Below are 26,097 nucleotides of genomic sequence, written 5' to 3'. Positions count from 1 at the left end.
TGCACGCATAAGGAAAAGGCCAAACAGCAACAAAGAAGATAGTCGTTTATGAATCGGGAAGAAAGGTCTCACCAGAGACCAGTCCTCACAGCAAACTGGTCTTGGACTTCTAGCTTCTAGAACTGTGAGAAAATAAATTTGCTGTTTAAGGAAAAAAAAAAAAAAATGGAAAGAAAGAGGCCTAACAACTGAACTCTGGGACATCTCAATCTTCAGATGTGTTAAAAGATCAGGTTAGCCCTTTTATTGACACCTAGTTGGGGTACTTATTAGGATTAAGGTATGTCTATCATTTCTGATTTCCAAATGTCATGTGTTCTAGAAGTAACATCAGATTTTGGAATAAGAAGGTATAAGCAAATTAATAAGTTAATACATTTTTATAAAAACAACCTCTGGGGAAGCATAAGTTTCCAAGTATTGATGCCAAAGGTATTTCTGGATATGGTAATGGCGATAATCAGAAATAGGGAAAAAAATAGTATGAGTCTCAGGAAAAGAATATGCTAGCCCAGACAGGAAAGTATCTCTACCTGTTTCCCCAAAATGTTAGTTCTTAAGCCCTCCAAAATGGAAAAAGCCTATCTTAAGATTTGGCAGGACAAGAAGGAAAAGGGGCACCAAGATATCCCATTTCAAAGAATCAGAGAATCCAACAATTCAAAAAATTAAAAAGGAGCGACAAAGAAGCAAAGGGAGACACCTCCAGAGCAGATCTGAGCTTGAGAAGAGATCCACAGGATGAATAAATGAGAGGGCCTATGGGATTTCCCAAAACTCTGCCAATTTTTATGTAGTTCCCTGTGCAGAAGATGACTAAGGCAAAATAGGAACTGAAACTTTTTCTTTCCCCCGACACCCTTCCAGACAGGAAGCATCTTCCTTGCTAGTTATGCTCTGACCATTATTTCTTTCTATTGCCTATACTAACTTTTTCCTTCTCATGTTTTTAAAATAAGCTCATACCAGAGAGGTGTGTCGTTTTTTAAGAAACTAGGAAATGATCCCCATGATCTTCAGATGGTTCCTCAAATTGGTTTCTCTTAACCTTATTTTGAGTACTTAATTAGAAGTGAAAGGCACTGGGAGAAGAAAGAAATTTTTACCATCTGACATCATTAAGCAAAACAAAAACATAAGCAGAAACAAGAATCCAAATTTCATTCACTCAGGAGGTCAAAAATACATGAATGCCTCCTATATATGCCAAGTATATAGATGGGGATAAGATGATGAATGATCCAGGCAAGTATTGGTAAAATGCGTGTAGAATATAGCGGAAGATCTCATCTCAGAGAAGTGGAGGTTTTGGTTAAGATAGATGACTGCTTCCTAGAAGAGGTAGATTAGTAGCCATAAAGAGAAGTACATCATATATCATGTATTGATCAATGCATCACAGTCTCAAGTACTGAAGAAGAACTGGTGCAGTAAGTAACTGTGAATGAGCTGTTTTATAACAGTGATCACAAACAATTCAACTGAATTCAGTATTCTCACTGGCTAAGGAAACTCCTCCCAAATCCATGTGATCATTGTCATATCTGAGAGAAGTGAAAAGTAAAGAAAGGCATACAGGATCAATACTAAAAATCAACCCTGGGTTATAGGTTTAATCCACCATTTGAGAGGTAAGTCGTGGATAGGTAGCCAAGACTGATCCCATGAAATCATCAGGTGACATGTGGGACACAACAGGTGCTACACACTACAATCTAGAGAGGTAACAAAGTATTATGACCAATGGAGTAAATTCTAGGGTTGAAGCAAATATCTAAAGTATTATTAACCACTCCTCAGGAGGCCCAGGAAATTTGCATCAGGATGGTACCCGACACCTCCCTCAACCTTGACCCCCTATCCAATCCATGGGATAACTTCTGGAGAAATTCAGAACTATAGACAGGCAAACCATTTTACATTGAGGAAATCTATAATGAAGGGTAGGGTCACTGATCATTTTAACAGATAAACTGCTGGAAGAGAGATAACATGTTTTCTGTAATTTATTCCTTCATTCAGCAAACATTTATTGAGTATAGAGAGAAATCATGCCTGACTAATCCATTAAAGTAGAGTGACATAAGTGAATGCAGTTAAGACAAGGATAAGAAAAAAATTTTAATTGACTCACTATAGGGAACTGACTAAAGCACAAGAAACAAAAGGACAAGAAAACATGTATTCTTCTGGATAGAGAAGTGCTAACAATGGGGCTTCCCAAAGATTTGTGTGATGTTATGCAATATAGGGAACGGATACATTCCTGGAAATTTGTCTGCTAAATCTATTGCAAATTACAAAATCTCATTTTTCTCACCTCTTCTCATTATAAAATGAGCAATGCTACACTTTAATCCCTAATGTAATTTTAAATCCAGCTCTTACATATATACATATATATACACATACACACATATACACACATACATAAAATAATTACATACATTTAAAAGTGAGAAAATATTTATAATATTTTATGAAATTCACAAAAGAACATGGTTCAAAGGTAAATCTTGTATTTGCCCATAGTTTTAAAGATCTCACGGATAAAAGCAGCAGTAAGAAGTGAACAGGATAACACATTACTTTTGTATAAAATTTTATAGTTTACAGAGGACTTTAATACATACTCTCTCTCTAATTCATATAAAATGTCAGTACAACTCTGGTACATTGTAAGCATGTAAATTAAAAAAACAATAATAACAACATTAATCCTCATACTAATTCACAATCAGGAGGGTAAAGCAACTAACCAAAGTGAAAGTGTTAATCACTCAGTCATGCCCAATTCTTTGCAGCCCATGGACTATAGCCCACCAGACTCCTCTCTCCATGGAATTCTCCAGGCAAGAATACTGGAATGGGTATCCATTTCCTCCTCGAGGGGATCTTCCCCACCATAGATCGAACCTGGGTCTCCTGCATTGCAAGCAGATTCTTTACCATCTGAGCCACCTAGTCAAAGGTCTCATAATTAGTGGAGAAGCAGACACCAAGACACAGGACAGATCCGATGTTCTTTCCCCTGCTGCTCAGGAACTGACATCCTCTCCCTTTCAGTCAGTTGATTTCCATGTAGTAGCCTATCTGGTTTTCTTCTCTCTAGCTCCTTCTTCAGTCTAAACCAGCGGTTCTCGAGCAGGGGTGATTCTGACCACCAGGGGACATGACATTTGGCAATGTCTGGAGACACTGCGGCGGTTACACCTCTATGTGTTAGCCGCATCCATGGAAGCTCACCTGAACAAAGTGCCTGTAAATGAGTTGCTATGGAGGCAAAGGTGTTTTCCATGTCTTCCAACAAACAGATGATTTGGGAGATCCTCAAAGTCTAATCAACACTTTTCTCACAGAAAGAAAAGTTAACGAATGAGGACCAGGTCAGAGATCTTAAATGAAATAGTGGGCAGTGCACAGTTCAGATCACAGCCTGGAGGAAACCTTACCAAATATCTGTAACCCCATTCAGGGTTATGACTCTGATGACTAATGCCAGCTGTCAGGAAAGAAAAAGCCGAAGGGCAAGTCAGAGCTCTAGCCATAGCCTGATAGAAATATCCTGTAAGAACACCTCGGCTCACCAATCAGCCTTATCTATAATTTAGTCTCTTGAGTAATTCATCCATCAGGTGGGAATGCCCCAAGCAAATGAGCTAAGTCTATGATGTCAGATATATTTCATATTGTAAGTAAACAAATTACCATGCCAGTTGATACATCAGTCCCTTTTTAGTTTGGTTATGGTGAATGTTGTTACTACAAGAAAATAAATGGAGATAACATAAAAGATAGACAGGTTTAATTAATCAGAATTTTTTTGCCCTAGCCTGTGATATAGTGAAGTGGTGTGAAAATTTTTTAAAGTTGCAGACCTACATGAATAGCACCATTCCATTTTATCAGAAAAAAATAGGTGTGATACATGCATACACATGCATAAAGAAATTGTATAAACACAAGAAAACGCAAGAAAGAATTTGACCAAAACGTCTCAGTAAGTCCCTTGAAGAGGTGAAATTGGGAGTTGAAGGCATAAACTTTAACCTCTAGACAAAAAGTTGTTTTTAAATTGGAATTGTGGGTAATTTCTTTACTTTTTAATATGTTATTTGTTATTTTTCTAAAAAACCTTTCAAAAGCAAAGAAGCAGATCTTAAAGTATTCTGCTCACAAATAGAGTTTTAAAGAATGCCTTTATGCCATAAAATGTGTTTCTGAGAAATCAGAATTTGAATCATACTGAAAATGAACTACAGTAACAGGTAAAAGGATTGAGTTTAGGAAACTGAACTAAGACTCTCTCCTCTGCATTTTCACTTATTAAAAAATAAAACACTTTTTTATTATATTGTCTTATTAGATTGCTTACCCATGTCCAATTTCTTTATTCACTAAAAAGATTCTAAGTAACAATTGTAAAGTATGGTATTTTCAAACTGGATTACTCTGCATCTACTAAAAATAAGGAGGGGAGATGTAGATCATTAATAGGTATGTTATATGTTGTTATGTGAAGCTACAGAAAAATATTTACAGAGAATAATATATATAATACCTAAAATATATTTATATACTACTTATTTATATGAGCATTTGTAAATGCTTGGAGGAAGGACATAAACAACTGTTGACTGTGCTTACCACGGTGAGGGTAGTACTCTGAATGTTTATCTGCTTGTATTGCATGCCATTTAACAATGTTAAGGAATCAATTTATTATTTTAAAATTAAAACCTTAAAAGTGGGAATAAAGATCACTACTGAATTCTTTTAAAATTCCTTTGCTTTGAGAATACTATTTTTAATTTTCACCTTTGCCCAGAGATTTTAAATCCACAGGTAAATTCTGCCAATACTCTCAACTTCTCTCAGATCTACCATTTTTAATATAACTCCTTGTCCGCCCTCTTTTTACCAGGACTGCACTCAACAGATGCCCTTGACACCTTCAACTTCTCCTTCCTCATAGTACATACTAACAGCATAAATGTAAAAGAGTATTTCCCAAAGCTTCCTCCACAAAACAGTGATCTTTGAAGATACTCCAAAGTAAGCTTGGAAACATTATATATGACAGTCTCCTCTTGGGGCTGATAATAGCACTCCCTAAGTAAATTTAAACACACACACTCACACCTAATGTACAATAGGATATTATGGTAGCTTTAAGCATAGCAGGATTCTTTTAGGATTAGTATTGTTAAACTGTTACTACAGTGGAACTTTCATTCAAACTGATGAAGCAGATAGTAATTAGATGGTCACACAGTTAAGTGTAAAACTGCAGTAAGTATCAAGAAGTCCATGGTATAACAGCACATAATAGGGAATAGAGCTCATCAGGGAAGGCTTCCTAAGAAAGTGGTAACTCAATGTCAGAGACCTAAGGATAAGAATGTGTTACCTCAGTGAAAGGAGGAGCAAAGGGCATTCAAGGCAGAGCTAAGAATAGTTTGTGCAAGGGCCTCAAAGCGGTAGAAAGCATACAGAGTATAAGCAATGGACAGAAGCCTGGTAAGGCTGTGGCACTGAAATTAGAAAAGAATTTGGTAACAGATGCAATTAAAAAGATAGGTAGGTTGGGACCAGTTCAGTTAAGCCTTTAAGAACAGTGTCATGCTGTAATTTTTTAAACTGAATTTACTGATTTAATTTTTGGAAGAAGTAACACATCCTTGTAGTTCCAAAAGAAAATGACAACAAATTATACAGAGGTATACAATTTCCTACCTTTGTATCCCTCCTACCTCTTCTCCCCTACCCTGCCCTAGTTCACCAGTTTCCAGTTTCTATCTATGATCCAGAGATATAGAAGCGTTTGAAGCTGGAAAGTAACAGATTTGCTTTTAAAAAATCATTTTGGCTACAGGGTGGAAGACAGACTGGTGGGAGCAGGTAGAACAGTGAAGATGAAGACACGTTGAAGTAGTCAAGAGGGAGATGGAGAGAGGTGGCTAGAGTTATGAGGGAAAGGCTAGAGACCCTCTGGTGGAGAAGAGTGACTTAGGAGATAAAATCCAGTAGCATCAGCGATTAGTTGAATATGTGGCAAGGGGAGGAAGGAGAAATGGGTAAAGAAGAGGTTAATTTCAAGTACAAACAGGTGGCTTCCAGGTTTCTGGTTTCCATAAATAAAAGGAAGACAGGCTGTTTACTGAGATTGAAGTGGTAGAAGAGCAACAGGTAGAGGGGCTCTGAATTTCATTTTAGAGATACTGTGTTGGAAACATCTTTGAGGCACCAAAGGAGAGATATTAAGTAGGTAACTGGATTAATGACTGTGGAGCACAGGGGCGAGGCCTGAGCTCTAGAGAGAAGAGGCACTGAAGCTATAAGTATAAGCTGGATATCCCAGGAGTTCAGAGTAAAGAGGAGAGGACATTCAAGGTCAGGAGAAAGAAGCACAGGTCTTGAAAGAACACAGAGAAGAATACTGGAGAGGTAGGAAGAATACTAGAAAAGTGTCATGGAGAATTAATACAAAAAAGTATTTTAAGAAAACTGGCGTGGCAGGTAGTAATGAATCCCCTTGTGTATTTAAGATTATGCCTTTAAAAAAAAAAGTCACTAAATTGGATTTAGTGATAACGGAGGGTTTTCTGTAACCTCAGTGTAAAAGGTTTTCAGTGTAATCAGGAGAAAAGTATGGCCGAAGTTGGTTAAATGCTGAGTGAGCAATAGAGAAATGGAGACTCCAAGCAGAAATTCTTTTGAGAAACTTGATTCTGAAGAAAAGGGCTACGACATGGTAGTATCTGAGATGAATGTTTTTTGTTTTTTTGCTTAAATAGAAAAGAGTATTTAAGTTGACCAGGAATCTCAAGGGATTCCAAATGGTCAAAACAATTTTGAAAAAGAAGAACAAAGTTCTCATACTTCCTGATTTCAAGACATAGCACAAAGACACAATAATCAAAACAGTGTGGTACTGTCAAAAGACAGATCTATAGACCAATGGAACAGAATATAGGGCCCAGAAATACACTCTCACAAATATGGTCAAAATGATCTTCAACAAGAGTGCTGAGACCACTCAATGTGTAAAGAATAGTCTCTTCAACAAATGGTGCAGGGAAAACTGGATATCCGCATTCACAAGAGAGAAAATGGACCCTTATCTCACAGCATACACAAAAATTAATGCAAAAGGATTCAAGATCTAGACTCAGATCCAAAATGATAAAATTTCTTGAAGAAACCATAAGGGAAAAGCCTCATGACATTGGATTTGAAAGTGATTTCTTAGATATGACTCTAAAAGCAAAAACAGACAAAAGTTTAAAACTTCTGTGCATCAGAGTACACAGGTAAGAGTGAAAAGGCAACCTAAAGAGTGGGAGAGCATGTCTGCAAATCATACATCTGACAAGGAGTTAATATCCAAAATACACTTTTAAAACTCTTAAAACTCTACAACAAAAAAATTACTCAATTAACAAATGGGCAAAGGACTTGAATAGACATTCCTCCAAAGATGATATACAAATGGCCAACAAGCATATGAAAAGATGCTCAACATCACTAATCTTTTTCTATGACAGATACCATTTTTCTATGACAAATATCATAGAAATGAGAAATCATCTCATACCTACAGAATAGCAACTATCAGGGGAAAAAAACAAAAAATAAAGTGTTGGTGAAGCTATGGAGAAACTAGGACCCTTGTGCACTGCTGGAGGCATTGTAATATGGTGTACCTGTGAAAAACAGTATAGAGGTTCCTCAAAAAAGTAAAAATAGAACTACCATCTAATCAGCAATGCCATTTGTGGGTATATAGGTAAAAGAAACCACTGTCTCCAAGAAGTATCTGTACACCCATGTTCACTGCAGTATTCACAACAGCCAAGAGAAGGAAGCAACCCACATGTTCATCAATGGATGAACAGATAAGCAAAATGTGGTACATCCATCCAATGGAATATTACTGAGATTTAAAAAGGAAGACAATCCTGTCACATGCTACAACTTGGATGAACTGTGAGGACATTATGCTGAGTAAAGTAGGCTAGTCAAAGAAGGACAGATACTGCATGGCTCCACTTACATGAGGCAGCTAAAGCAGTCAAGCTCACAGAAGCAGAGGGTACAATGGTGGTTGCCAGGGGCTGGGGACAGAGGTAGCGGAGCTGTTGTTTAAGTGTATAGAGTTTCAGTTTTGCAAAATGAAAAAGTTCTGGAGATATTTCACAACAATGTGAATATACTTAATGCTACCAAACTGTACAGTTAAAAATGTGTTAAGATGGTAATTTTGGGGTTTTTTTGTTACAATAAAAATTGTTTAATTTAAAAATTTAAAGTTTATCGGAAAGGTCCATTTGACAGAAAGGATAAATTTAATTATTTCTAAAAAGCAGGTATTTGTGCCAAAAACTATTTCTAAGCATTTTACATATATTAACTTAATTCTTATAAAAAACATATGAGTTAGATATTTTTATCTCCATTTCATAGTACATGAACTCTGGCACAGACAGGTGAAGTAACTTCCCCAAAGTCACACAGCTAATAAAGCCAAGACATGATACAGAGAAAAACAGAACAGCTTGTGCTTTGTACCAGTATGCTGTACCTAAGAGAAGGAATAAAATCAGGTGGGATTCTGAGAAGGCCAGAGGGGATGGGATCCAAATCTATGCCAGAGGATGAGTGCAAGAGTGTTCCCTTTTCTCCACACCCTCTCCAGCATTTATTGTTTGTAGACTTTTTGATGAGGGCCATTCTGACCGGTGTGAGGTGATATTTCACTGTGGTTTTGATTTGCATTTCTCTAATAATGAGTGATGCTGAGTATCTTTTCATGTGTTTGTTAACCATCTGTATGTCTTCTTTGGAGAAATGTCTATTTAGGTCTTTCCCCCACTTTTGATTGGGTTGTTTGTTTTTCTGGCACTGAGTTGTATGAGCTGCTTCTATATTTTGGAAATTTATCCTTTGTCAGTTGTTTCATTTGCTATTATTTTCTCCCAGTCTGAGGGTTTTCTTTTCATCTTGCTTATAGTTTCCATTGCTGTGCTTTTAAGTTTAATCAGGTCCCACTTGTTTACTTCTGTTTTTATTTTCGTTATCCAGGAGGTGGGTCACAGAGGATCTTGGTTTGATTTATGTCATCGAGTGTTCTGCCTATGTGTTCTTTGAAGAGTTTTATAGTTTCTGGTCTTACATTTAGGTCTTTAATCCACTTTGAGTTTATCTTTCTATATGGCGTTAAAGTGTTCTAATTTCATTCTTTTACATGTAGCTGCCCAGTTTTCCCGGCACCATTCACTGAAGAGGCTTTTATAGTGCCCTTGACCAAAAGAAATACCAGAATTTAAACAATAAGTATTTATGTCCCAATAACTTGGTAGTCATTTGAAACATAACACACAAAGAATCAAAGAAAAATACATTTACTTAATCCCTAGGAGGTGTGCACTAGTAGAATTTGCACATGCAAATTCGCAATCCCTGGAATCAGACTGGATATTCTTAACCTTGTGTTCTATGCTAATTGTGTGGTACTGGCTTTTTACCACAGTTTAGTTCAGTTGCTCAGTCGTGTCCAACTCTTTGTGATCCCATGAACCTCAGCATGCCAGGCCTCCCTGTCCATCACCAACTCCCGGAGTTTACCCAAACTCATATCCATTGAGTTGGTAATGCCATCCAACCATCTCATCCTCTGTTGTCCCCTTCTCCTCCTGCCTTCAATCTCTCCCAACATCAGGGTCTTTTCAAATGAGTCAGCTCTTCACATCAGGTGGTCAAAATATTGGAGTTTCAGCTTCAACATCAGTCCTTCCAATGAACACCCAGGACTGATTTCCTTCAGGATGGACTGGCTGGATTGCTTTGCACTCCATGGGACTCTCAAGAGTCTTCTCCAACACCACAGTTCAAAAGCATCAATTCTTTGGCACTTAGCTTTCTTTATAGTCCAACTCTCACACCCATACATGACTACTGGAAAAACCATAGCCTTGACTAGATGGACTTTTGCTGACAAAGTAATGTTTCTGCTTTTCAAAATGTTGTCTAGGTTGGTCATAACCTTCCTTCCAAGGAGTAAATGTGTCTTAATTTCATGGCTGCAATCACCATCTACAGTGATTTTGGAGCCCAGAAGAATAAAGTCAGCCACTGTTTCCACTGTTTCCCCATCTATTTGCCATGAAGTGATGGGACCAGATGCCATGACCTTAGTTTTCTGAATGTTGAGCTTTAAGCCAACTTTTTCACTCTCCTCTTTCACTTTCTTCAAGAGGCCCTTTAGTTCCTCCTCACTTTCTGCCATAAGGGTGGTGTCATCTGTTTATCTGATTTTATTGATATTCCTCCCGGCAATCTTGATTCCAGTTTGTGCTTCCTCCAGCCCAAGGTTTCTCATGATGTACTCTGCATGTAAGTTAAATAAGCAGGGTGACAATATATATCCTTGACGTACTCCTTTTCCTATTTGGAACTAGTCTATTGTTCCATGTCCATTTCTAACTGTTGCTTCCTGACCTGCATACAGATTTCTCAAGAGGCACATCAAGTGGTCTGGTATTCCCATCTCTTGAAGAATTTTCCACAGTTATTGTGATCCACACAGTCAAAGGCTTGGCATAGCCAATAAAGCAGAAATAGATGTTTTTCTAGAACTCTCTTGAGTTTTCGATGATCCAGCGGATGTTGGCAATTTGATCTCTGGTTCCTCTGCCTTTTCTAAAACCAGCTTGAACATCTGGAAGTTCTCGGTTCACGTATTGCTGAAGCCTGGCTTGGAGAATTTTCAGCATCACTTTACTAGTGTGTGAGATGAGTGCAATTGTGAGTAGTTTGAGCATTCTTTGGCATTGCTTTTCTTTGGGATTGGAATGAAAACTGACTTTTTCCAGTCCTGTGGCCACTGCTGAGTTTTCCAAATGTGCTGACATATTGAGTGCAGCACTTTTACAACATCATCTTTCAGGATTTGAAATAGCTCAACTGAAATTCCATCCCGTCCGCTAGCGTTGTTCATAGTGATACTTCCTAAGGCCCACTTGACGTCACATTCCAGGATGTTTGGCTCTAGGTGAGTGATCACACCATTATGACTATCTGGGTCGTGAAGATATTTTTTGTATAGTTCTTCTGTGTATTCTTGCCACTTCTTTTTAATATCTTCTGTTTCTGTTCGGTCCATACCATTTCTGTCCTTTATGGAGCCCATCTTTGCATGAAATGTTCCCTTGGTATCTCTAATTTTCTTGAAGACATTTCTAGTTTTTCCCATTCTGTTGTTTTCCTCTATTTCTTTGCACTGATCACTGAGGAAGGCTTTCTTATCTCTCCTGGCTGTTCTTTGGAACTCTGCATTCAAATGGGTATATCTTTCCTTTCTCCTTTGCTTTTGGTTTCTCTTCTTTTTCACAGCTACTTGTAAGGCCTCCTCAGACAGCCATTTTGCTTTTTTGCATTTCTTTTTCTTCGGGATGGTCTTGCTCCCTGTCTCCTGTACAATGTCATGAACCTCCATCCATAGTTCATCAGACACTCTATTAGATCTAGTCCCTTAAATCTATTTATTACTTCCACTGTATAATCATAAGGGATTTGATTTAGGTCATACCTGAATGGTCTAGTGGTTTTCCCCACTTTCTTCAATTTAAGTCTGAATTTGGCAATAAGGAGTTCGTGATCTGAGCCACAGTCATCTCCTAGTCTTCTTTTTGCTGACCGTATACAGCATTTCCATCTTTGGCTGCAAAGAATATAATCAATCTGATTTCGATGTTGATCATCTGGTGATGTCCATGTGTAGAGTCTTCTCTTGTGCTGTTGAAGAGGGTGTTTGCTACGACTGGTGTGTTCTCTTGACAAAACTCTATTAGCCTTTGCCCTGCTTCATTCTGCACTCCAAGGCCAAATTTGCCTGTTACTGCAGGTATTTTTTGACTTCCTACTTTTGCATTCCAGTCCCCTATAATGAAAAGGACATCTTTTTTGGGTGTTAGTTCTAAAAGGTCTTGTAGGTCTTCACAGAACCATTCAACTTCAGCTTTTTCAGCATTACTGGTTGGGGCATAAACTTGGATTATTGTGATATTGAATGGTTTGCCTTGGAAACAAACAGAGATCATTCTGTCATTTTTGAGAGTGCATCCAAGTACTGCATTTCAGACTCTTTTGTTGACTATGATGGCTACTCCATTGCTTCTAAGGGATTCCTGCCCACAGTAGTAGATATAATGGTTATCTGAGTTAAATTCACAGCAAGCTCTAAAAAGCCAGCTTCATACTTATATGACATCCTCAAAAGGAATGTATTGTGTTCTAATGTTGAAAATCTGCTCTACCTGGAGCTACTTATCTGTGCAGTATCCAACAGAAGCCTTGTGTTTCTCTTGAAATTTTAAAATATCCTGCAGGATTCCTGTGAATTCACTATAATCCCCAGGGTGCCTAGTGTACAGACTGAGAACTGTGGTCTACATGGAATGCGTGGCTTCAGACAAAGGAATGTTCTCCTATTACGGCAGAAGGAGGGATACAGATACAGAGAGATTTACGTGTGTTTGGCACACAGTGGTAACTGGGATATCACAATTTAACCTAGGATTCTACTTACACCAAGGAGAATACCAAATGATAGGTACTCCATCGTGAAGAGCTGCTATGAATGTCTTATATACAACACCGTTTTATGAGAAGTATAGTTACAGCTGCTTTTAATTTCATAGTTTCTTAAGTATATTGTATAAATACTACCTAGTAGTTTTATATTTTTAACTTTATTTTGAAAAATAACGGGTATATATCACAATTGGCAAAAGCACTTGATGTGTTTTCTCTATCAGTTATTTTGGCATATATATATAACATAATATTCTCAAATATCATGAATGTAAAGTTGATGGGTTCTCACACCCAATGCTATATACTTAGTTTATATGTATATTTCTAATTCGTACATTCCAAATAGTGTATCTAATACAAAGTTCTAAAGCTGAAGTCATATTTTAAGTTTCTGTATAAAAACTCAGTACATGTACTCAAATATAATGCATTAAAAGTCTTCTCATTAGCTAGCTTTTGATATAAAATGTCACTCTCCTTATACAAGAGAGGCATTAGATTATTCAGATTTTGAACTCATTTATATTTACACATATTTACTATTAACCATAAGTGGACATAAGTGAAAGTGTTAGCTGCTCAGTCGTGTCCAACTGTGACCCCATGGATGGTAGCCTGCCAGGCTCCTCTGTTCATGGGTTTCTCCAGGCAAAAGTTACTTCCCATTCTCCAGGGGATCTTCCAGACCCAGGGATCGAACCTAAATCTCTTGCACTGCAGGCAGATTCTTTACCATCTGAGCCACCAGGGAAGCCCATAACTGGATATATGAAGGAAATTCATAGTCCTGAACTGGCTTCCTTTGTGGCAAAATACCTTGGAGCTTCCAAAAACATTATTATATTCAAATGCCAAAGGCAGAGGCAGGGAATTATGACTTTCTTTAAAAGAAATGTTTTTAAATGAAAACAATTAATAAAAGAGAAGAAAAAGACCATTTATGAAAAGAATAGGAAGGAAATATTGATTGATAATACAAAGACACATTACTAAGAAGATCAAAATTTTCTTTGTATCATAATCAGGTTACAAAACTTAGCTCATATTACTATTTAAGAGTAAATAGTTAATATAAATGTGAATTATCATAGGTCATTAAACTTTGGATTGAATCAGTCAAGATACACTGTAAATTTTCTATTTATTGTGGAAAGGAATAATTTTTCTTTTGCCTAAGAAAGTATTAGGGCACGATATTAAGATTACACAGGTATACACCTGAGTACAAGATTATCGTGCATACACAAAAATATAGGTATACACTCTTGATGGCCATGGACGTGCATCACTCAGAGCTCCTTAAGGATGAACAAAGGCTGGGAGCACAGCTGACTGACAAAGTCCAAATATTTCCCAGGTGGCTACTAGCCAATGACTGAGCATGGTGTGGTACTAGTCCAACAGGGGACTCCCCTAATGAGCAGGTTTGGTTCAGGAACTCTCCTGTGGCTGAAGCTTTCTGAGCAACATGCTGCAGTCTGAGGCTCTTTATAATCCAGTCCCTTCTTCTCCTTGCTTAGTGTTCAGACCAGCATCACAGTCAAAAGGATCTCCCACCTGATTCCTTCCCCTTTATCTTTCCCATCTCCCCATCAATCACTGCAGTCCTAGTACTATCCTGACATCTGCTTCACAGAAGCACACTGGGCATGTTTAAAAAGTATTTCAATTGAAAAAACACACACATAAATTGTTAAAATGTCAAAGAATACTTGGAATTAAAGCAGCTGTTAACTGTCTTTATTCCACCACAGCCTCTCATCCCATGCTCAAACATAACCAATCAACTCTTGGTCATTTCTCCTGATTCTACCATCTTATTTCTAAATATGTATGTCACTTAGAGTTGCATTCAGAAACCTTAAAAAAAAAAAAAAAAGTAACAGAAACCTAAAAAGTCATTACTTAACCAAACAAAAGTTTGCTTTTCCTCACAGAACAAGAAAGATGGCGTTAGGCTATCCATGGGTGAAAAGACAGTTCCATGACATCTACAGGTACCAGGCACCTACTTTTCATCCCCTCTCCCTTTATTAAGTAGCTTTTGGTCAACATTACTCCAGCGATTAATTTTTCCCGTTTCAGTACCAATTTTCCTACTCCTATTTGCTTACCAACAGAAAGAGAAGTTATTTCTTACATCTAAAAGAGAAATAAAAACCCCCTTTAACCCCAACTCTCTCACAAGCACTGTCCTATTTCTCCATTTTCCTTTATAACATTATATTTTCTAATGTTATAGACCCCTAATTTCTATCCTCCCATATTCCTTAAATATATTCCAGTCAGGCTTCCACCCATACCATCTACTGAACCTGCTCTTACCTAGGTCACCAATGACCTCCGTGCTCCTTCCAATGGTCATCTCAGCCAACTTGTTACTGGTATGTTACATACTCAAAGGCTTTCTTCCTGAAATCTCATTTCCAGGGAGAAGGGAAAAACATTCCCTTCAGGTGCTCCACCTCTTCAGCTACTCCTTATTAGTCTCCTTTCTGCACCTCTCCTTTTCTCTCTCTCTCCAATCCCCAAAGCCCGAGGACCCAGAACTCAGCTGTTCTGCCTCCTCTAGTTCTCTGACTACACTCACTCCCTGGCATTCTTCAATGAATTCCTGGCTTTAATACCAACTGCATTGCTGTCTCCCAAATTTCTATCGCCAGCCCAAGCATTTCTCTAAACTACAGATTCGTATACCCAACTGTCTTCTCTACTTGAATATCTAAATAGGCATTTCAAACACTCATGTCCAAAACTGAACTCTTGATATTCCCCTCAAAAATGCCTCTTCTCAAGTTTCACCAACTCAGTAAATGTCCATTCTTCTAATTGCTCAGGAATTTTTATTCTCCACATTTGACCATCAGCATCATCTGGCCACTTCTCACCACTTAACTGCTCCATCCAGTCAAAACTACTGTATGTCTCACCTGGACCATGGCAACAGCCTTCTAACTGATGGTCCTGATTTGATCTTTGCTTCCTTCAATTTGTTCCCATCAAAAGTGCCAGTTACCCAGTTAAAAAGTATATCAGATCGAGTCCCTTCTCAGCTCAAAACCCCTTAAGACTTTCTAATCATACTTAAGAATAAGAGCCAAGTTCTTTCAAAGGCCTGGAAAGCCCTGTGTAACCACTGTCTCATTTCCTCTCCAATCTCAATTCCTATTGCTCTTCTCCTTGCTCATCCCACTTCAGTCACATTGACTCTCTGCTGTTCTTCAAAACATGCCACATATATTCCCATCTCGGTACCTCTGGAATCCTCTTCTCCAGATACCTTCTGTGGCTTGCTCATTTATGTTTTAATCACATGGTATCTTTCTTGGTCACCAGATATCAGGCCCATCCTGCCCTACCATCTCCCACACATACTTCCTATTTTTCTTGCTATATTTTTCTCTAACAGTTTTTATTACATACTTTCTTACTTGCCCATCTTTTCTTGATTGTCTGCCCCATTAGAACTTAAGTTACAGGGGAATAGGAATAATGGTCATTTTCATCTGTTTTATTACTCACTGGCATCCCCAGCAATGAGAATTCTATCTGGCATACAGTAGGCACTAAATATATATATGCCTTGAGTGAAAGAATGGTCAAAAAGCAGGCCCCTTCAGGCATATTTCAGATCCAAACTCGAAGAGCAAAAGTTGAAAACGCACATCCCTGTTGAGTCTAGCATAATACATAGGTATAGTAAGTACATGTATTTTATTTAAAGAATGCAATATTTGTACAATATTTTGCTTTTCTGTAAGCTGTTAGTGGGTCAGTGGGTGGACATTTTATTGTTAAAGTTTTAAAGACTAACTTCTGAGTATGTTCCATAGCACACATGAGAACTTCTCATACCGAAAATGAGCAGTAGACAAATTTCAAATGTCTCAGCCTGTTGAAGACATATTTTTGGATGGGGCAGTGGTCTGTGGAAAATACCTCTAATTTGAATGTCCTACTCTGCCCTCATAGGAGGCAGTAAAGTGCTCTGTGGAGCCTGGAAGTCCCAGGCAACAGAAAAAGTTGGTAAAAAACATGCAATCTTTCTTTAAAATTCTGATATTTTGCTCATTATAAGTCTTTAGGGGGAGCATTAATTCTGATTTTAAAACACTGTACAGAAATGTTACTTTTAAAAAAGTAAGCTTTCTTGTAAATCCTACCAGGGACTTCTGCTTACTCTGACCAAAAGTGCCTCCTAGTGTCACCTCTAGTTTCAAAAGCAACAGGGAAGCTAAGTACTTTAAGCTGGTCATTTTGCCACTCTAAACAATAGGGTTGGTTCATAAGACAACTGGATATTGGACAAGCAGCTAGCAATGTCTTCCACATATGTTATTTCTTGCATTAATCATTACTTACTGATTTTTTATCAGTAATATTTAATTATCCTATATATTTTATCTCTTATTAAATGTTATTATTATTATTAATTCTCCTAGATCAGATCAGTTACCAGATCTATCAGTTCCTTTTCTTCCCTCCCTCCAACATCACTAAGAGAACCTTCTGTATCCTGCCCTAATTTGGATCAGTGGCTCTCTAGGTCTAAGGCACAGTCATTCTAAGATTTCATTTCTCTCCTGTGTAAGTTTCTCCATTTCCTGAATCCTAAGAATCTTGTTTCTTGGTTCATTCTCTTGCTTTAGAGAAGCATATCTTCTAGTAACTTCCTGAGAAAAAATCCATGGCAGGTAGGCAAGATTTTCTGAGCGCTAACTAGCCTGAAAATGTACTTGCTTTAACATCAATCTGGAATTCTAGAAATAGAATTCTAGGCTAAAGATCACTTCCCTTCAGAATTTTGATTCCACAGTCTTCTAACTCTTTGTGTTGCTATTGAGAAGTCATGTCTGATTCCCATTCTTTTGTATGTACTTTTACTTTTTTTTTTTTTTACTGTGAAAACTTTTTGGATCTTCTCTTTAACTTTGATTTTCTAAAATTCACAATATATACCTTGATATTAATCTTTTTCAACCACTGAGTCCTTTCAAACTGGAAACAAACATCCTCCAGTTCTGGGAAATTTTCTTTTATTACTTTTGTTGTTTGTTTCTTCCCTCCTATTTTCTATCATGAGTAAGATATTGGATCAACCTGCTACTCTAATTTTTCAATTTTATATTGCCTACCATTCACTACTATGTTCTTTTGTCACTCTGTTCTGCATTATAGGGATATTTTACTAATAGTTTTATCTTTCAATTCTTCTACTAGTTTTTCTATCTATGCTGTCATATTTTTAATTTGCTCCTTTCCTTTTCCTTGAGTATTCATTTTCCAAATAGCAACCAATTCTTGTTTCAAAAATTCAAGAACTTCTCTTATTTCTCTGTGGGAATTAACTTTAATTTCCTGAATTTAATTCTGTCTATAGAACCTTACATGGAACAACTGACTGGTTCAAAATTGGGAAAGAAGTATAAAAAGGCTGTAAACTGCCACCCTGTTTATTTAGCTTATATTTGGAGTACATCATACAAAAGCCCGGGCTGGATGAATCACAAGCTGAAATCAAGATTGCCGGGAGAAACATCAACAACCTCAGATGTACAGATGATTCCACTCAAATGACAGAAAGTAAAGAGGAACAAAAAAGCCTCTTAATGAGGGTGAAAGAGGAGAGTGAAAAACTTGACTTAAAATTCAACATTGAGAAAACTAAGATCATGGCATCTGGTCCCAATACTTCATGGCAAACAGATGGGGAAACAATGGAAACAGTGACAGACTTTTATTTTGGGAGGCTCCAAAATGACTAGATTGTGACTGCAGCCATGAAATTAAAAGACACTTGCTCCTTTGAAACAAAGTTATGACCAACCTAGACAGCATATTAAAAAGCAGAGACAGTACTATGCCCACAAAGGTCCGTCTAGTCAAAGTTATGGTTTTTCCCAGTAGTCATGTATGGATGTGAGAGTTGGACTATAAAGAAAGCTGAGCACCAAAGAATTGATGCTTTTGAATTATGGTGTTGGAGGAGACTCTTGAGCGTCCCTTGGACAGCAAGGAGATCCAACCAGCCTATCCTAAAGGAAATCAGTCCTGAATATTCAATGGAAGGACTGATGCTGAAGCTGAAACTCCAATTCTTTGGCCACCTGATGAAAAGACCTGACTCATCTGAAAAGACCCTGATGTTGGGAAAGATTGAAGGCAGGAGGAGAAGGGGACGACAGAGGATGAGATGGTTGGATGGCATCACCGACTCAATGGACATGAGTTTGAGAAAGCTCTGGGAATTGGTGATGGACATGGAAGCCTGGCGTGCTGCAGTCCATGGGGTCGCAAAGAGTTGGACATGACTGAGCAACTGAACTGAACTGGGAGTAATAATCTACTTTGTTAGAGAGGAATCCTCCAAGTTACAGTGAGATACAAACCTCAGTGCTGGAGGAGGGAAGGAGCAGGGGAAGATGTCACCATTGCAGATACAGACTCTTAACTTATTCTCTGTTACTTTCAGCCTGGGCATCTTACTTCTACTCTGTGCTCAGCATCTTCAAGTCCGGAAACCCCCTAGTTTGTTGTTTTCAGAAAATAATTATCCCATTTCATTTGCCTTTTGCACAAACCACCTCTGGTTTTCATGTTTTAGCCTACATCCCAACTGTCAGGTTAATCTCTGTGCTTTCTCTAAATTCTTACTTTTTAAAAAAAGTATTTATTTTTCATTGAAGGATAATTGCTTTACAGTATGGTGTTGATTTCTACCAAACATCAACATGTGAATTCTTACTATCTTTTTAACTTAGTGTCACACAACTCAGCACTCACTAGCATCCTAGTGATTTTATATATCTCTTTTCCTTGACTAGATTATGCTGGCAACTCAGCTCACACTTTATACACATTTTTATTGCCTCCCACAATGGTGGCACTGAAGTGCCTGTCAGTAAATACTGTGTGATGGGTTTTGTTATAAATAAAATGCTATTACTAGTAATTGTAACTTAAAACCACGGTTTGTCAATTATTGTTTTATGACAAAACCAAAATTGGTTTTCATACAAGTTGTTGAAATGAAAGATCAGGTAATGATACTATACATTCTACAACTGAGGAAGTCATGATTAAATGAGCTCCATAAGGTCACAGTTCATCTGTGACAGGCTTGGAAAATAATTTCTACTTTTACATAGCCTGTCAAGTAATTTATTATAAGAACTTAAAAAGAAAACTATCTTTTCTTGGCATTTTAAAATTGTATCAGAAAATGTCAAACAAATATAGAAAGAAATCAGGGTAAAGATGACTATATCATACTTTTATAGTTGAATGTATATATGTGATTTAAACAATTTAACCTAAAATCAATATACATGAAGCTAAATCTATCTTAATAATTATATTCCTTTTAACTACTTATGTAGTAATCTGAAAACATCAATGTGACTTAAAGAACAATTTAAGGAATTAAAAATTTTCACCTCAGCAGTGTACAATTTAATAGTACATTAATGCTGAAACTATTATTCCCTAAGAATAGTTTGGAAAATCAATTAAGAAATTCAAAACAAAAATTTATTAAACATTTTCTCAAAATAATTTTAGGAGACCATAAAAACAATGAGAAATATATGTGATAGCTAGTAAAACTACAACTCTAAATTATATCTCACTTTTTATTCATTTCAAACTAGGAATAGGTACAGTCTGAAAAACCACCTTCAAAAGACAATTTCATAAAGAATGTATGTATAGGTAAGTCTAGATTTATAAACTGTTCTGAATTTACAAGTAGAAGGAATTAGTTTTTAAATGGTACAATTTATGTGTCACTGAATCAACAACATGAACTTAGCTTTGACAATAATGATAACCTATTTAAAAAAAAAAAACATTCATCAGAGGGAAAAATCCAGGCTCAGATTACATCTTCTGAAATTCTTTATGTTGTTGTAGATGCCTTGCTAAATCCTGAACAACTGAACCTTTTGAAGAAATAAGGATCCCTTGAAAAGAGGATAACCATGAGAAACTCCATATAGCCTAAAGTTGTCCCTTTCCTGGGGAAGAGGGGCAGGTGGCGCTAAAAGATTTACATTAGTTAAGGAGTGGCCACAGTCAGAAACTGAAGAGTACAACTATGTTTAGCACCACGATACTGAGGAACTTTTTCCACTTCTTTTCTAAGAGTTACAGAATATTATGTTGTGGTCAACTGCTGCCATTTTAGGGTTAAATACATGGAGAAATTATTAATAAAAATTTAAGCTCATGTTATCTTTAGAGTCACCACACTGGATAATGCACAAAAAAGGGGACCCCCCCTGGAGAGTCTGTAGAGATGGTTTGCTTATTTTCCAACTAACAAAAGGTTAAGGGGATCCTTCTGAAAATTTAGCTTGAGCACCAAATTTTTAATTTACTGTCCTACTAGAGATCTTTAAGAATAAGACAAACATATTTTCAGAAGACCTCGCTAATAATCCTGTCTAGAAACTGAGGAAGTGGGTGGATAAGGCTAGGAGGTCTTTCAAAGGCCTAGAAGGAGAGGGTGGCATGATTTGAGAGAACAGCACTGAAACATATACATTACCATATGTAAAACAGATAACCAGTGTGAGTTTGATGGATGAGGTAAGGCACCCAAAGCTGGTGCTCTGTGACAATCTGAAGGGATAGGATGCGGAGGGAGGTCGGTGGGGGGGTTCAGGATGGAGGGGACACATGTATACCTATGGCCGATTCTACTGATGTATGGCAAAAACCATCACAATATTGTAAAGTAATTATCCTCCAATTAAAATAAATAAATAAATTTTTAAAAATAGGCCTTAATGATGTGGAGACTAACCTGGACTTGTGGGCAGAGAAGGTCAAGTTATCTTGTTGAAATATATCACACCAAAGATGTGCTGATATTAAAAGGTTAATTTAAAGAATATCATATTAATCATAGAAACAAAGTACAAAATATGACAGAACATACAGACAAGTTCCATTGGAAGTGTTAAAAGCAGAGTCATTGGTACAACGGCCTAAGAAATCAGTATTATCAGGTTGCTGTAAATGATGACAGTAATTTTATATATATTCTATCATGCAAATTCATTTTTGGAGTTTAATTAATTCAACAGTGAGGGATATCCCTCTTCATATTCTCCCATACACATGTACACACAAACCTGCTTATTAAATTAAAATACAATAAAGTCTATTTTAAAAGTATTGCCTAGTGGGATGCTCCACTGCATATTTTAAGATGCCTGACAAGTTCCAACTTACCTGTGCAATGGTAAGGGTGGAGGCGATGAGACACACCTCTTGCTATAGGTGGTAGGCTTGCCCTCCAGTCAAGGAATTTTGAACCAGCTTTTAAAGTGTAACGACATTGAGAAGTACAATTTGAGTTGTACTAAGTTTAAAACTTTCTGGTACATATTTTGTATTCAAGTTTTAAAGTTTGATTAAAACTTTTATGAAAACAAATTATGAATTTTTAAATAATTTCATCCTTTTCAACAATATCCTGTTTATTTTAAGCACTCTTTTCAACAATATCCTAAGTTCATTTTAAGAAGTATTATGGTTCTAAAATATTAATTCAGCTTTGTAAGCAGTCTCTGAAAAGTTCTAATTGTGATGGTTGAGGAGGTAAATAAAGTCACTTTTCTGAGTAAAAGGAGACTAGTTTAAACAAAAAATGAGGAAACACTAGAGTCCACTAAAATGAGAGTCTATACTCACTTAAATAGTAGATTAAGATAAGTTTGTAATTACTACAAATTCAATGTTGTAGATTTATGGATGGAGCCACAGGCCTAAACTTCAAACAAGGGTAGTCAGACCTAAAATATGTAAATCACATTGTAAACCAGTAAGAATTTGAGTTGATGCAGGATATTTAATTCCATAAAATAGCTATAATTATGAGTAGTACTGATGTAACTTCAACTACATGTATGAGTAGAATATGACTAATGACTTTTTATCATAAGCAAGTAACATTTTTCCAGGCAGATAGTATTTTTTAAGCCTATTGACACAGCTGAGACATTTGTCCATTATTTTGTGATCAGTGGACAAGTGATTATTATGTCCTGAATCTAGACCCATCCAACATGTACCTCACCTTGTCCATGCTCTAATAGTCCTATCCCAAAGAACATTACATGATGGAAATGCTCTGTAGCTATATTGTCTACATGATAATACGTGGTGACTGAGCACTTAAAATGTGGGTAGTGCAACTGAGGAACTGAATTTTTAATTTTAATTATTTTAAATTTACATTTAAATAGCCACAGGTGACTATTAGCTACCATATTAAACTGTAGCTTAGAGGACTGGAAAAGTTACAGCAAATGTCTTATGTTAGGTCTAATGCTAGTTGGCTTGTCAATTTCCGTAAGCATGCTGTGCACAAATGCTTACAAGAATGGTCAAAAAACTTTTTCTCCCATGGTCTCACCTTCATTCAAAAATATGATTAAATCTATGACAAAAAATACCATCTGAAAAAATGGTTATTCGTGCTTATAGTGTCAACTATACTCATTAATGAGGCAACCTGAGTCAATCAAATGTTAGTTCTAGAATGACTAGAATTCAAACTATGAAATACCTGCTCCTGAAAAGTTTATGTCCATTACCTATCATAACACAAGAATACCAATTACCGCATAGTTTTCAGCTCCACTGGTTAAACACTGCAAAAGCATGTCAAGCCTTTTTACCTGACAGACGTATTTGTTCTTCCATTTGCTCAGCACACACTGACTGTTTTGCATCAGCTCCTGAAGGAAACAGAAAAAGAGAGACTGCAGTTGGCTATACACATTGTCATTATCAGTTAAAGAGCTTCTGATTCGCAAGCAAAAAAAAAAAAAAAAAATATATATATATATATCAGCATGCCACACAAAGATGCAACTGTTTTGGAACTCCTCACTGGACAAAAGCAACACTATCATCACCACGAGAACCGATCCTTTATGACAATTAAAGCTGTTGAAAGATGTTTTAAAACAGGTTTGTTCGTTGCCATTTTTGAAACTTTTGGAAAGATACCTCCAACTCCTTGAGTGAGTCTCGAAGTTTTTCTGGGCGTCTGTTTTTGAGCGTCCATGGAAAATCTCGTGCTGGAAAACAAAACATGTACTACAGTTAGCTGAACATGATTTAAAAAGGAAACTCTGCTGAGCAGTGTGCCTTAGGAAGATTAAAATAAAACACCTCCTTACTTGAAAGGAAGTAGCCTTCATTTCCATCATCAAATGACAGCCTTTGAAAGGCTTTGTCATAGAAACAGGATTTTTACCACAAAACAATCTCCATGATCATAATTTTATGATGACAACTAACAATGCTCAGAGAATCCCTGGGAAAGTTTTCGAAGCTTGTGAACCTAGTATGTAACAGTTAATGATCCACTCTTTACCACAGAAGCAAATTTATTTTCATATAAATAATTAAAAAATTCAATACAAAAGAAATTCTAAACTCTGCAAATAATCTATCAGATCTGAAAACTCCTACAAGTAAATGAATAGTGAGGAAAGAAATAAAATTTTAAAAATAATACACAGAAAATGAATTTAAAATTAAGCATCACACATTAAGGATAAAATTGAGGGAAATCTAAATTTTAATAAATTAGACACTAATAGTGCTCTTTTCTACATAAAATAATTCTCTCTAAAATCTACACAATTCAATAATGATAAGCCTTTGCTTTGTTTTAAAAGTTATTTAGGAGAATCTCAATGATAGCCGAAAACAAACTAAAAAGTTCTATTTAAAAGAATTAAAAAATAATAAATTCATTACAGTGATATGACACCTATTTCATCACAAAAATGAATTCATCTCTGAATTTTCCTAAACAATTTTAAATGCGTGCACATGTGTTTTATGTGCATATATATGTAGTATAAAATATATACAGACATTAAAATTTTTATAGGAGAATGCTGTTTTATTTAAGCAAATTAATGACTTCTATAAACATAATTTACAATGTGCAGAGCCTATGTAAAAAGTTTCAAATCTCTGCCACACGTACTAATACAGTATTTTTAAAAACTAAATGTTAGCTTGACCATTTAAAATGAGAATAAGTAGAATATTTAGCCCCACTTATATTCTAAATAAAAGTCATATTTTAGCCATATTATACTGTAGCCATATTACATATATAACATGTTTATATATTTGAAATTAGTAAAGACTAGAGAGAATAAAATGTTAATACTGATAATTACAAATCTTATTTTCTTACAATGGTTAAAACAAAATAATAACTTAGGTATAATATGGATAATAAAATGTTAACAGAACCATAGTACACTTAGTTTAAGTATATTAAATAAGATAAATGCAGTTCATTAAGAAATACAAAAGCATATATCTTAGTCATAAGCATATATCATGAGCTTATGCTGTTTACATAAGCACATATCTCACCAAAAGTTGAGAGAGATTTCAATGGTCTAAATCAGAAATTTCTAACAATATAATTCTTACTCATATGTTTATGCACCTAAACAATAGAAATTTTTAAGAAATTTTGAAGGAATAACATTTCCTATTTGTACAGACAGCTTAAAATATATTTTAAGACAGAATCTTCAGGGATATTAAAATTCCAGTTTTATAACAATTCAAAAAAATATAAAGTAAACTTACATTCTGCCAGTCTCTGCTTTTCTTCTAAGTTACCATGATCTGTTGCTGATTTTGCAGATGATTAGAAAAAAGACAAAAAGGTGGAAATTACTTTTATTATACTTAATTTTATATGTGCATATGCACATTATTGAGATTAATAAATTATGCTAAACTTTTTAAAAGGCAGTTGGAAAATGCCATAATTTGGATGTTTTCATTTCATGGAAGATTTCCTAAATTTGAAGTGAAAAGGCTTACACAGCACAACGGGTGGGCCAATATCCTGAGTTTGCAATCTCATCAGATAGGGAAAGGGAACTGCAACTGAGCCCAGAACAGAAGCTACTTCAGTCTGTCATCAGAACCATGAAGTCAGCCTATTAACCACCAAGCTAAGCACCTGGGATGCCCACACAAGCTCCACTTCGACAGAGACCAAACAGGAAGTAACTCTAGCTGGGAAGACCTTTTGGCCCATCAAGAAACTTCTGGGATTAACAGGATTAATCAGATAAAGAAAATTGATCATTCACTCAGAAATGCCTACTCCAGATATCAGGTAAGGATCCAGGAGACCAGCATTAGTGGGACCCATGCATTAACAATGCCCTCTACTGGGACAGTGATAAAAAAACGAGACCATACTGTCCAGTTATCAGTTTAATCAAAAGTAAAATGAGAATTTTCATGTTCTGCTATAGCATTTTCTCAATACTGCTTTATTTTACATAAAACAGATATTAACTTCAGCATTTTTCTAAAGAATTGGAGTAAACTTTCTCGAAATTCTAGAATTTAAAGTGCATAAAAACAGAGTTTTTAAGTCAGTATTTTATAATTTAGAATAGTAAGTTTATAAAAATCAGTTCAGTAGAACAG

At 36.3% G+C, this 26,097-nt stretch overlaps 1 protein-coding gene across 1 annotated transcript in view; it reads right to left on the bottom strand.

Annotated features, from left to right (window-relative positions):
- WDPCP (WD repeat containing planar cell polarity effector) overlaps positions 1 to 26,097 on the bottom strand; it is a 296,203-nt gene that overhangs the window by 163,193 nt on the left and 106,913 nt on the right. Inside the window, exons 5-7 of the mRNA XM_061156106.1 lie at positions 25,237 to 25,281; positions 23,620 to 23,690; positions 23,286 to 23,345 (exon numbers count right to left, since the gene is read on the bottom strand). Coding sequence (XP_061012089.1) covers positions 23,286 to 23,345; positions 23,620 to 23,690; positions 25,237 to 25,281 — 176 coding nt within the window. The remainder of the gene's footprint in view (positions 1 to 23,285; positions 23,346 to 23,619; positions 23,691 to 25,236; positions 25,282 to 26,097) is intronic.

Source organism: Dama dama, chromosome 11 (assembly GCF_033118175.1).
Source record: "Dama dama isolate Ldn47 chromosome 11, ASM3311817v1, whole genome shotgun sequence".
In the NCBI taxonomy this organism is placed as follows: Eukaryota; Metazoa; Chordata; class Mammalia; order Artiodactyla; family Cervidae; genus Dama; species Dama dama.
This window is presented reverse-complemented; position numbering and strand designations above follow the sequence as displayed.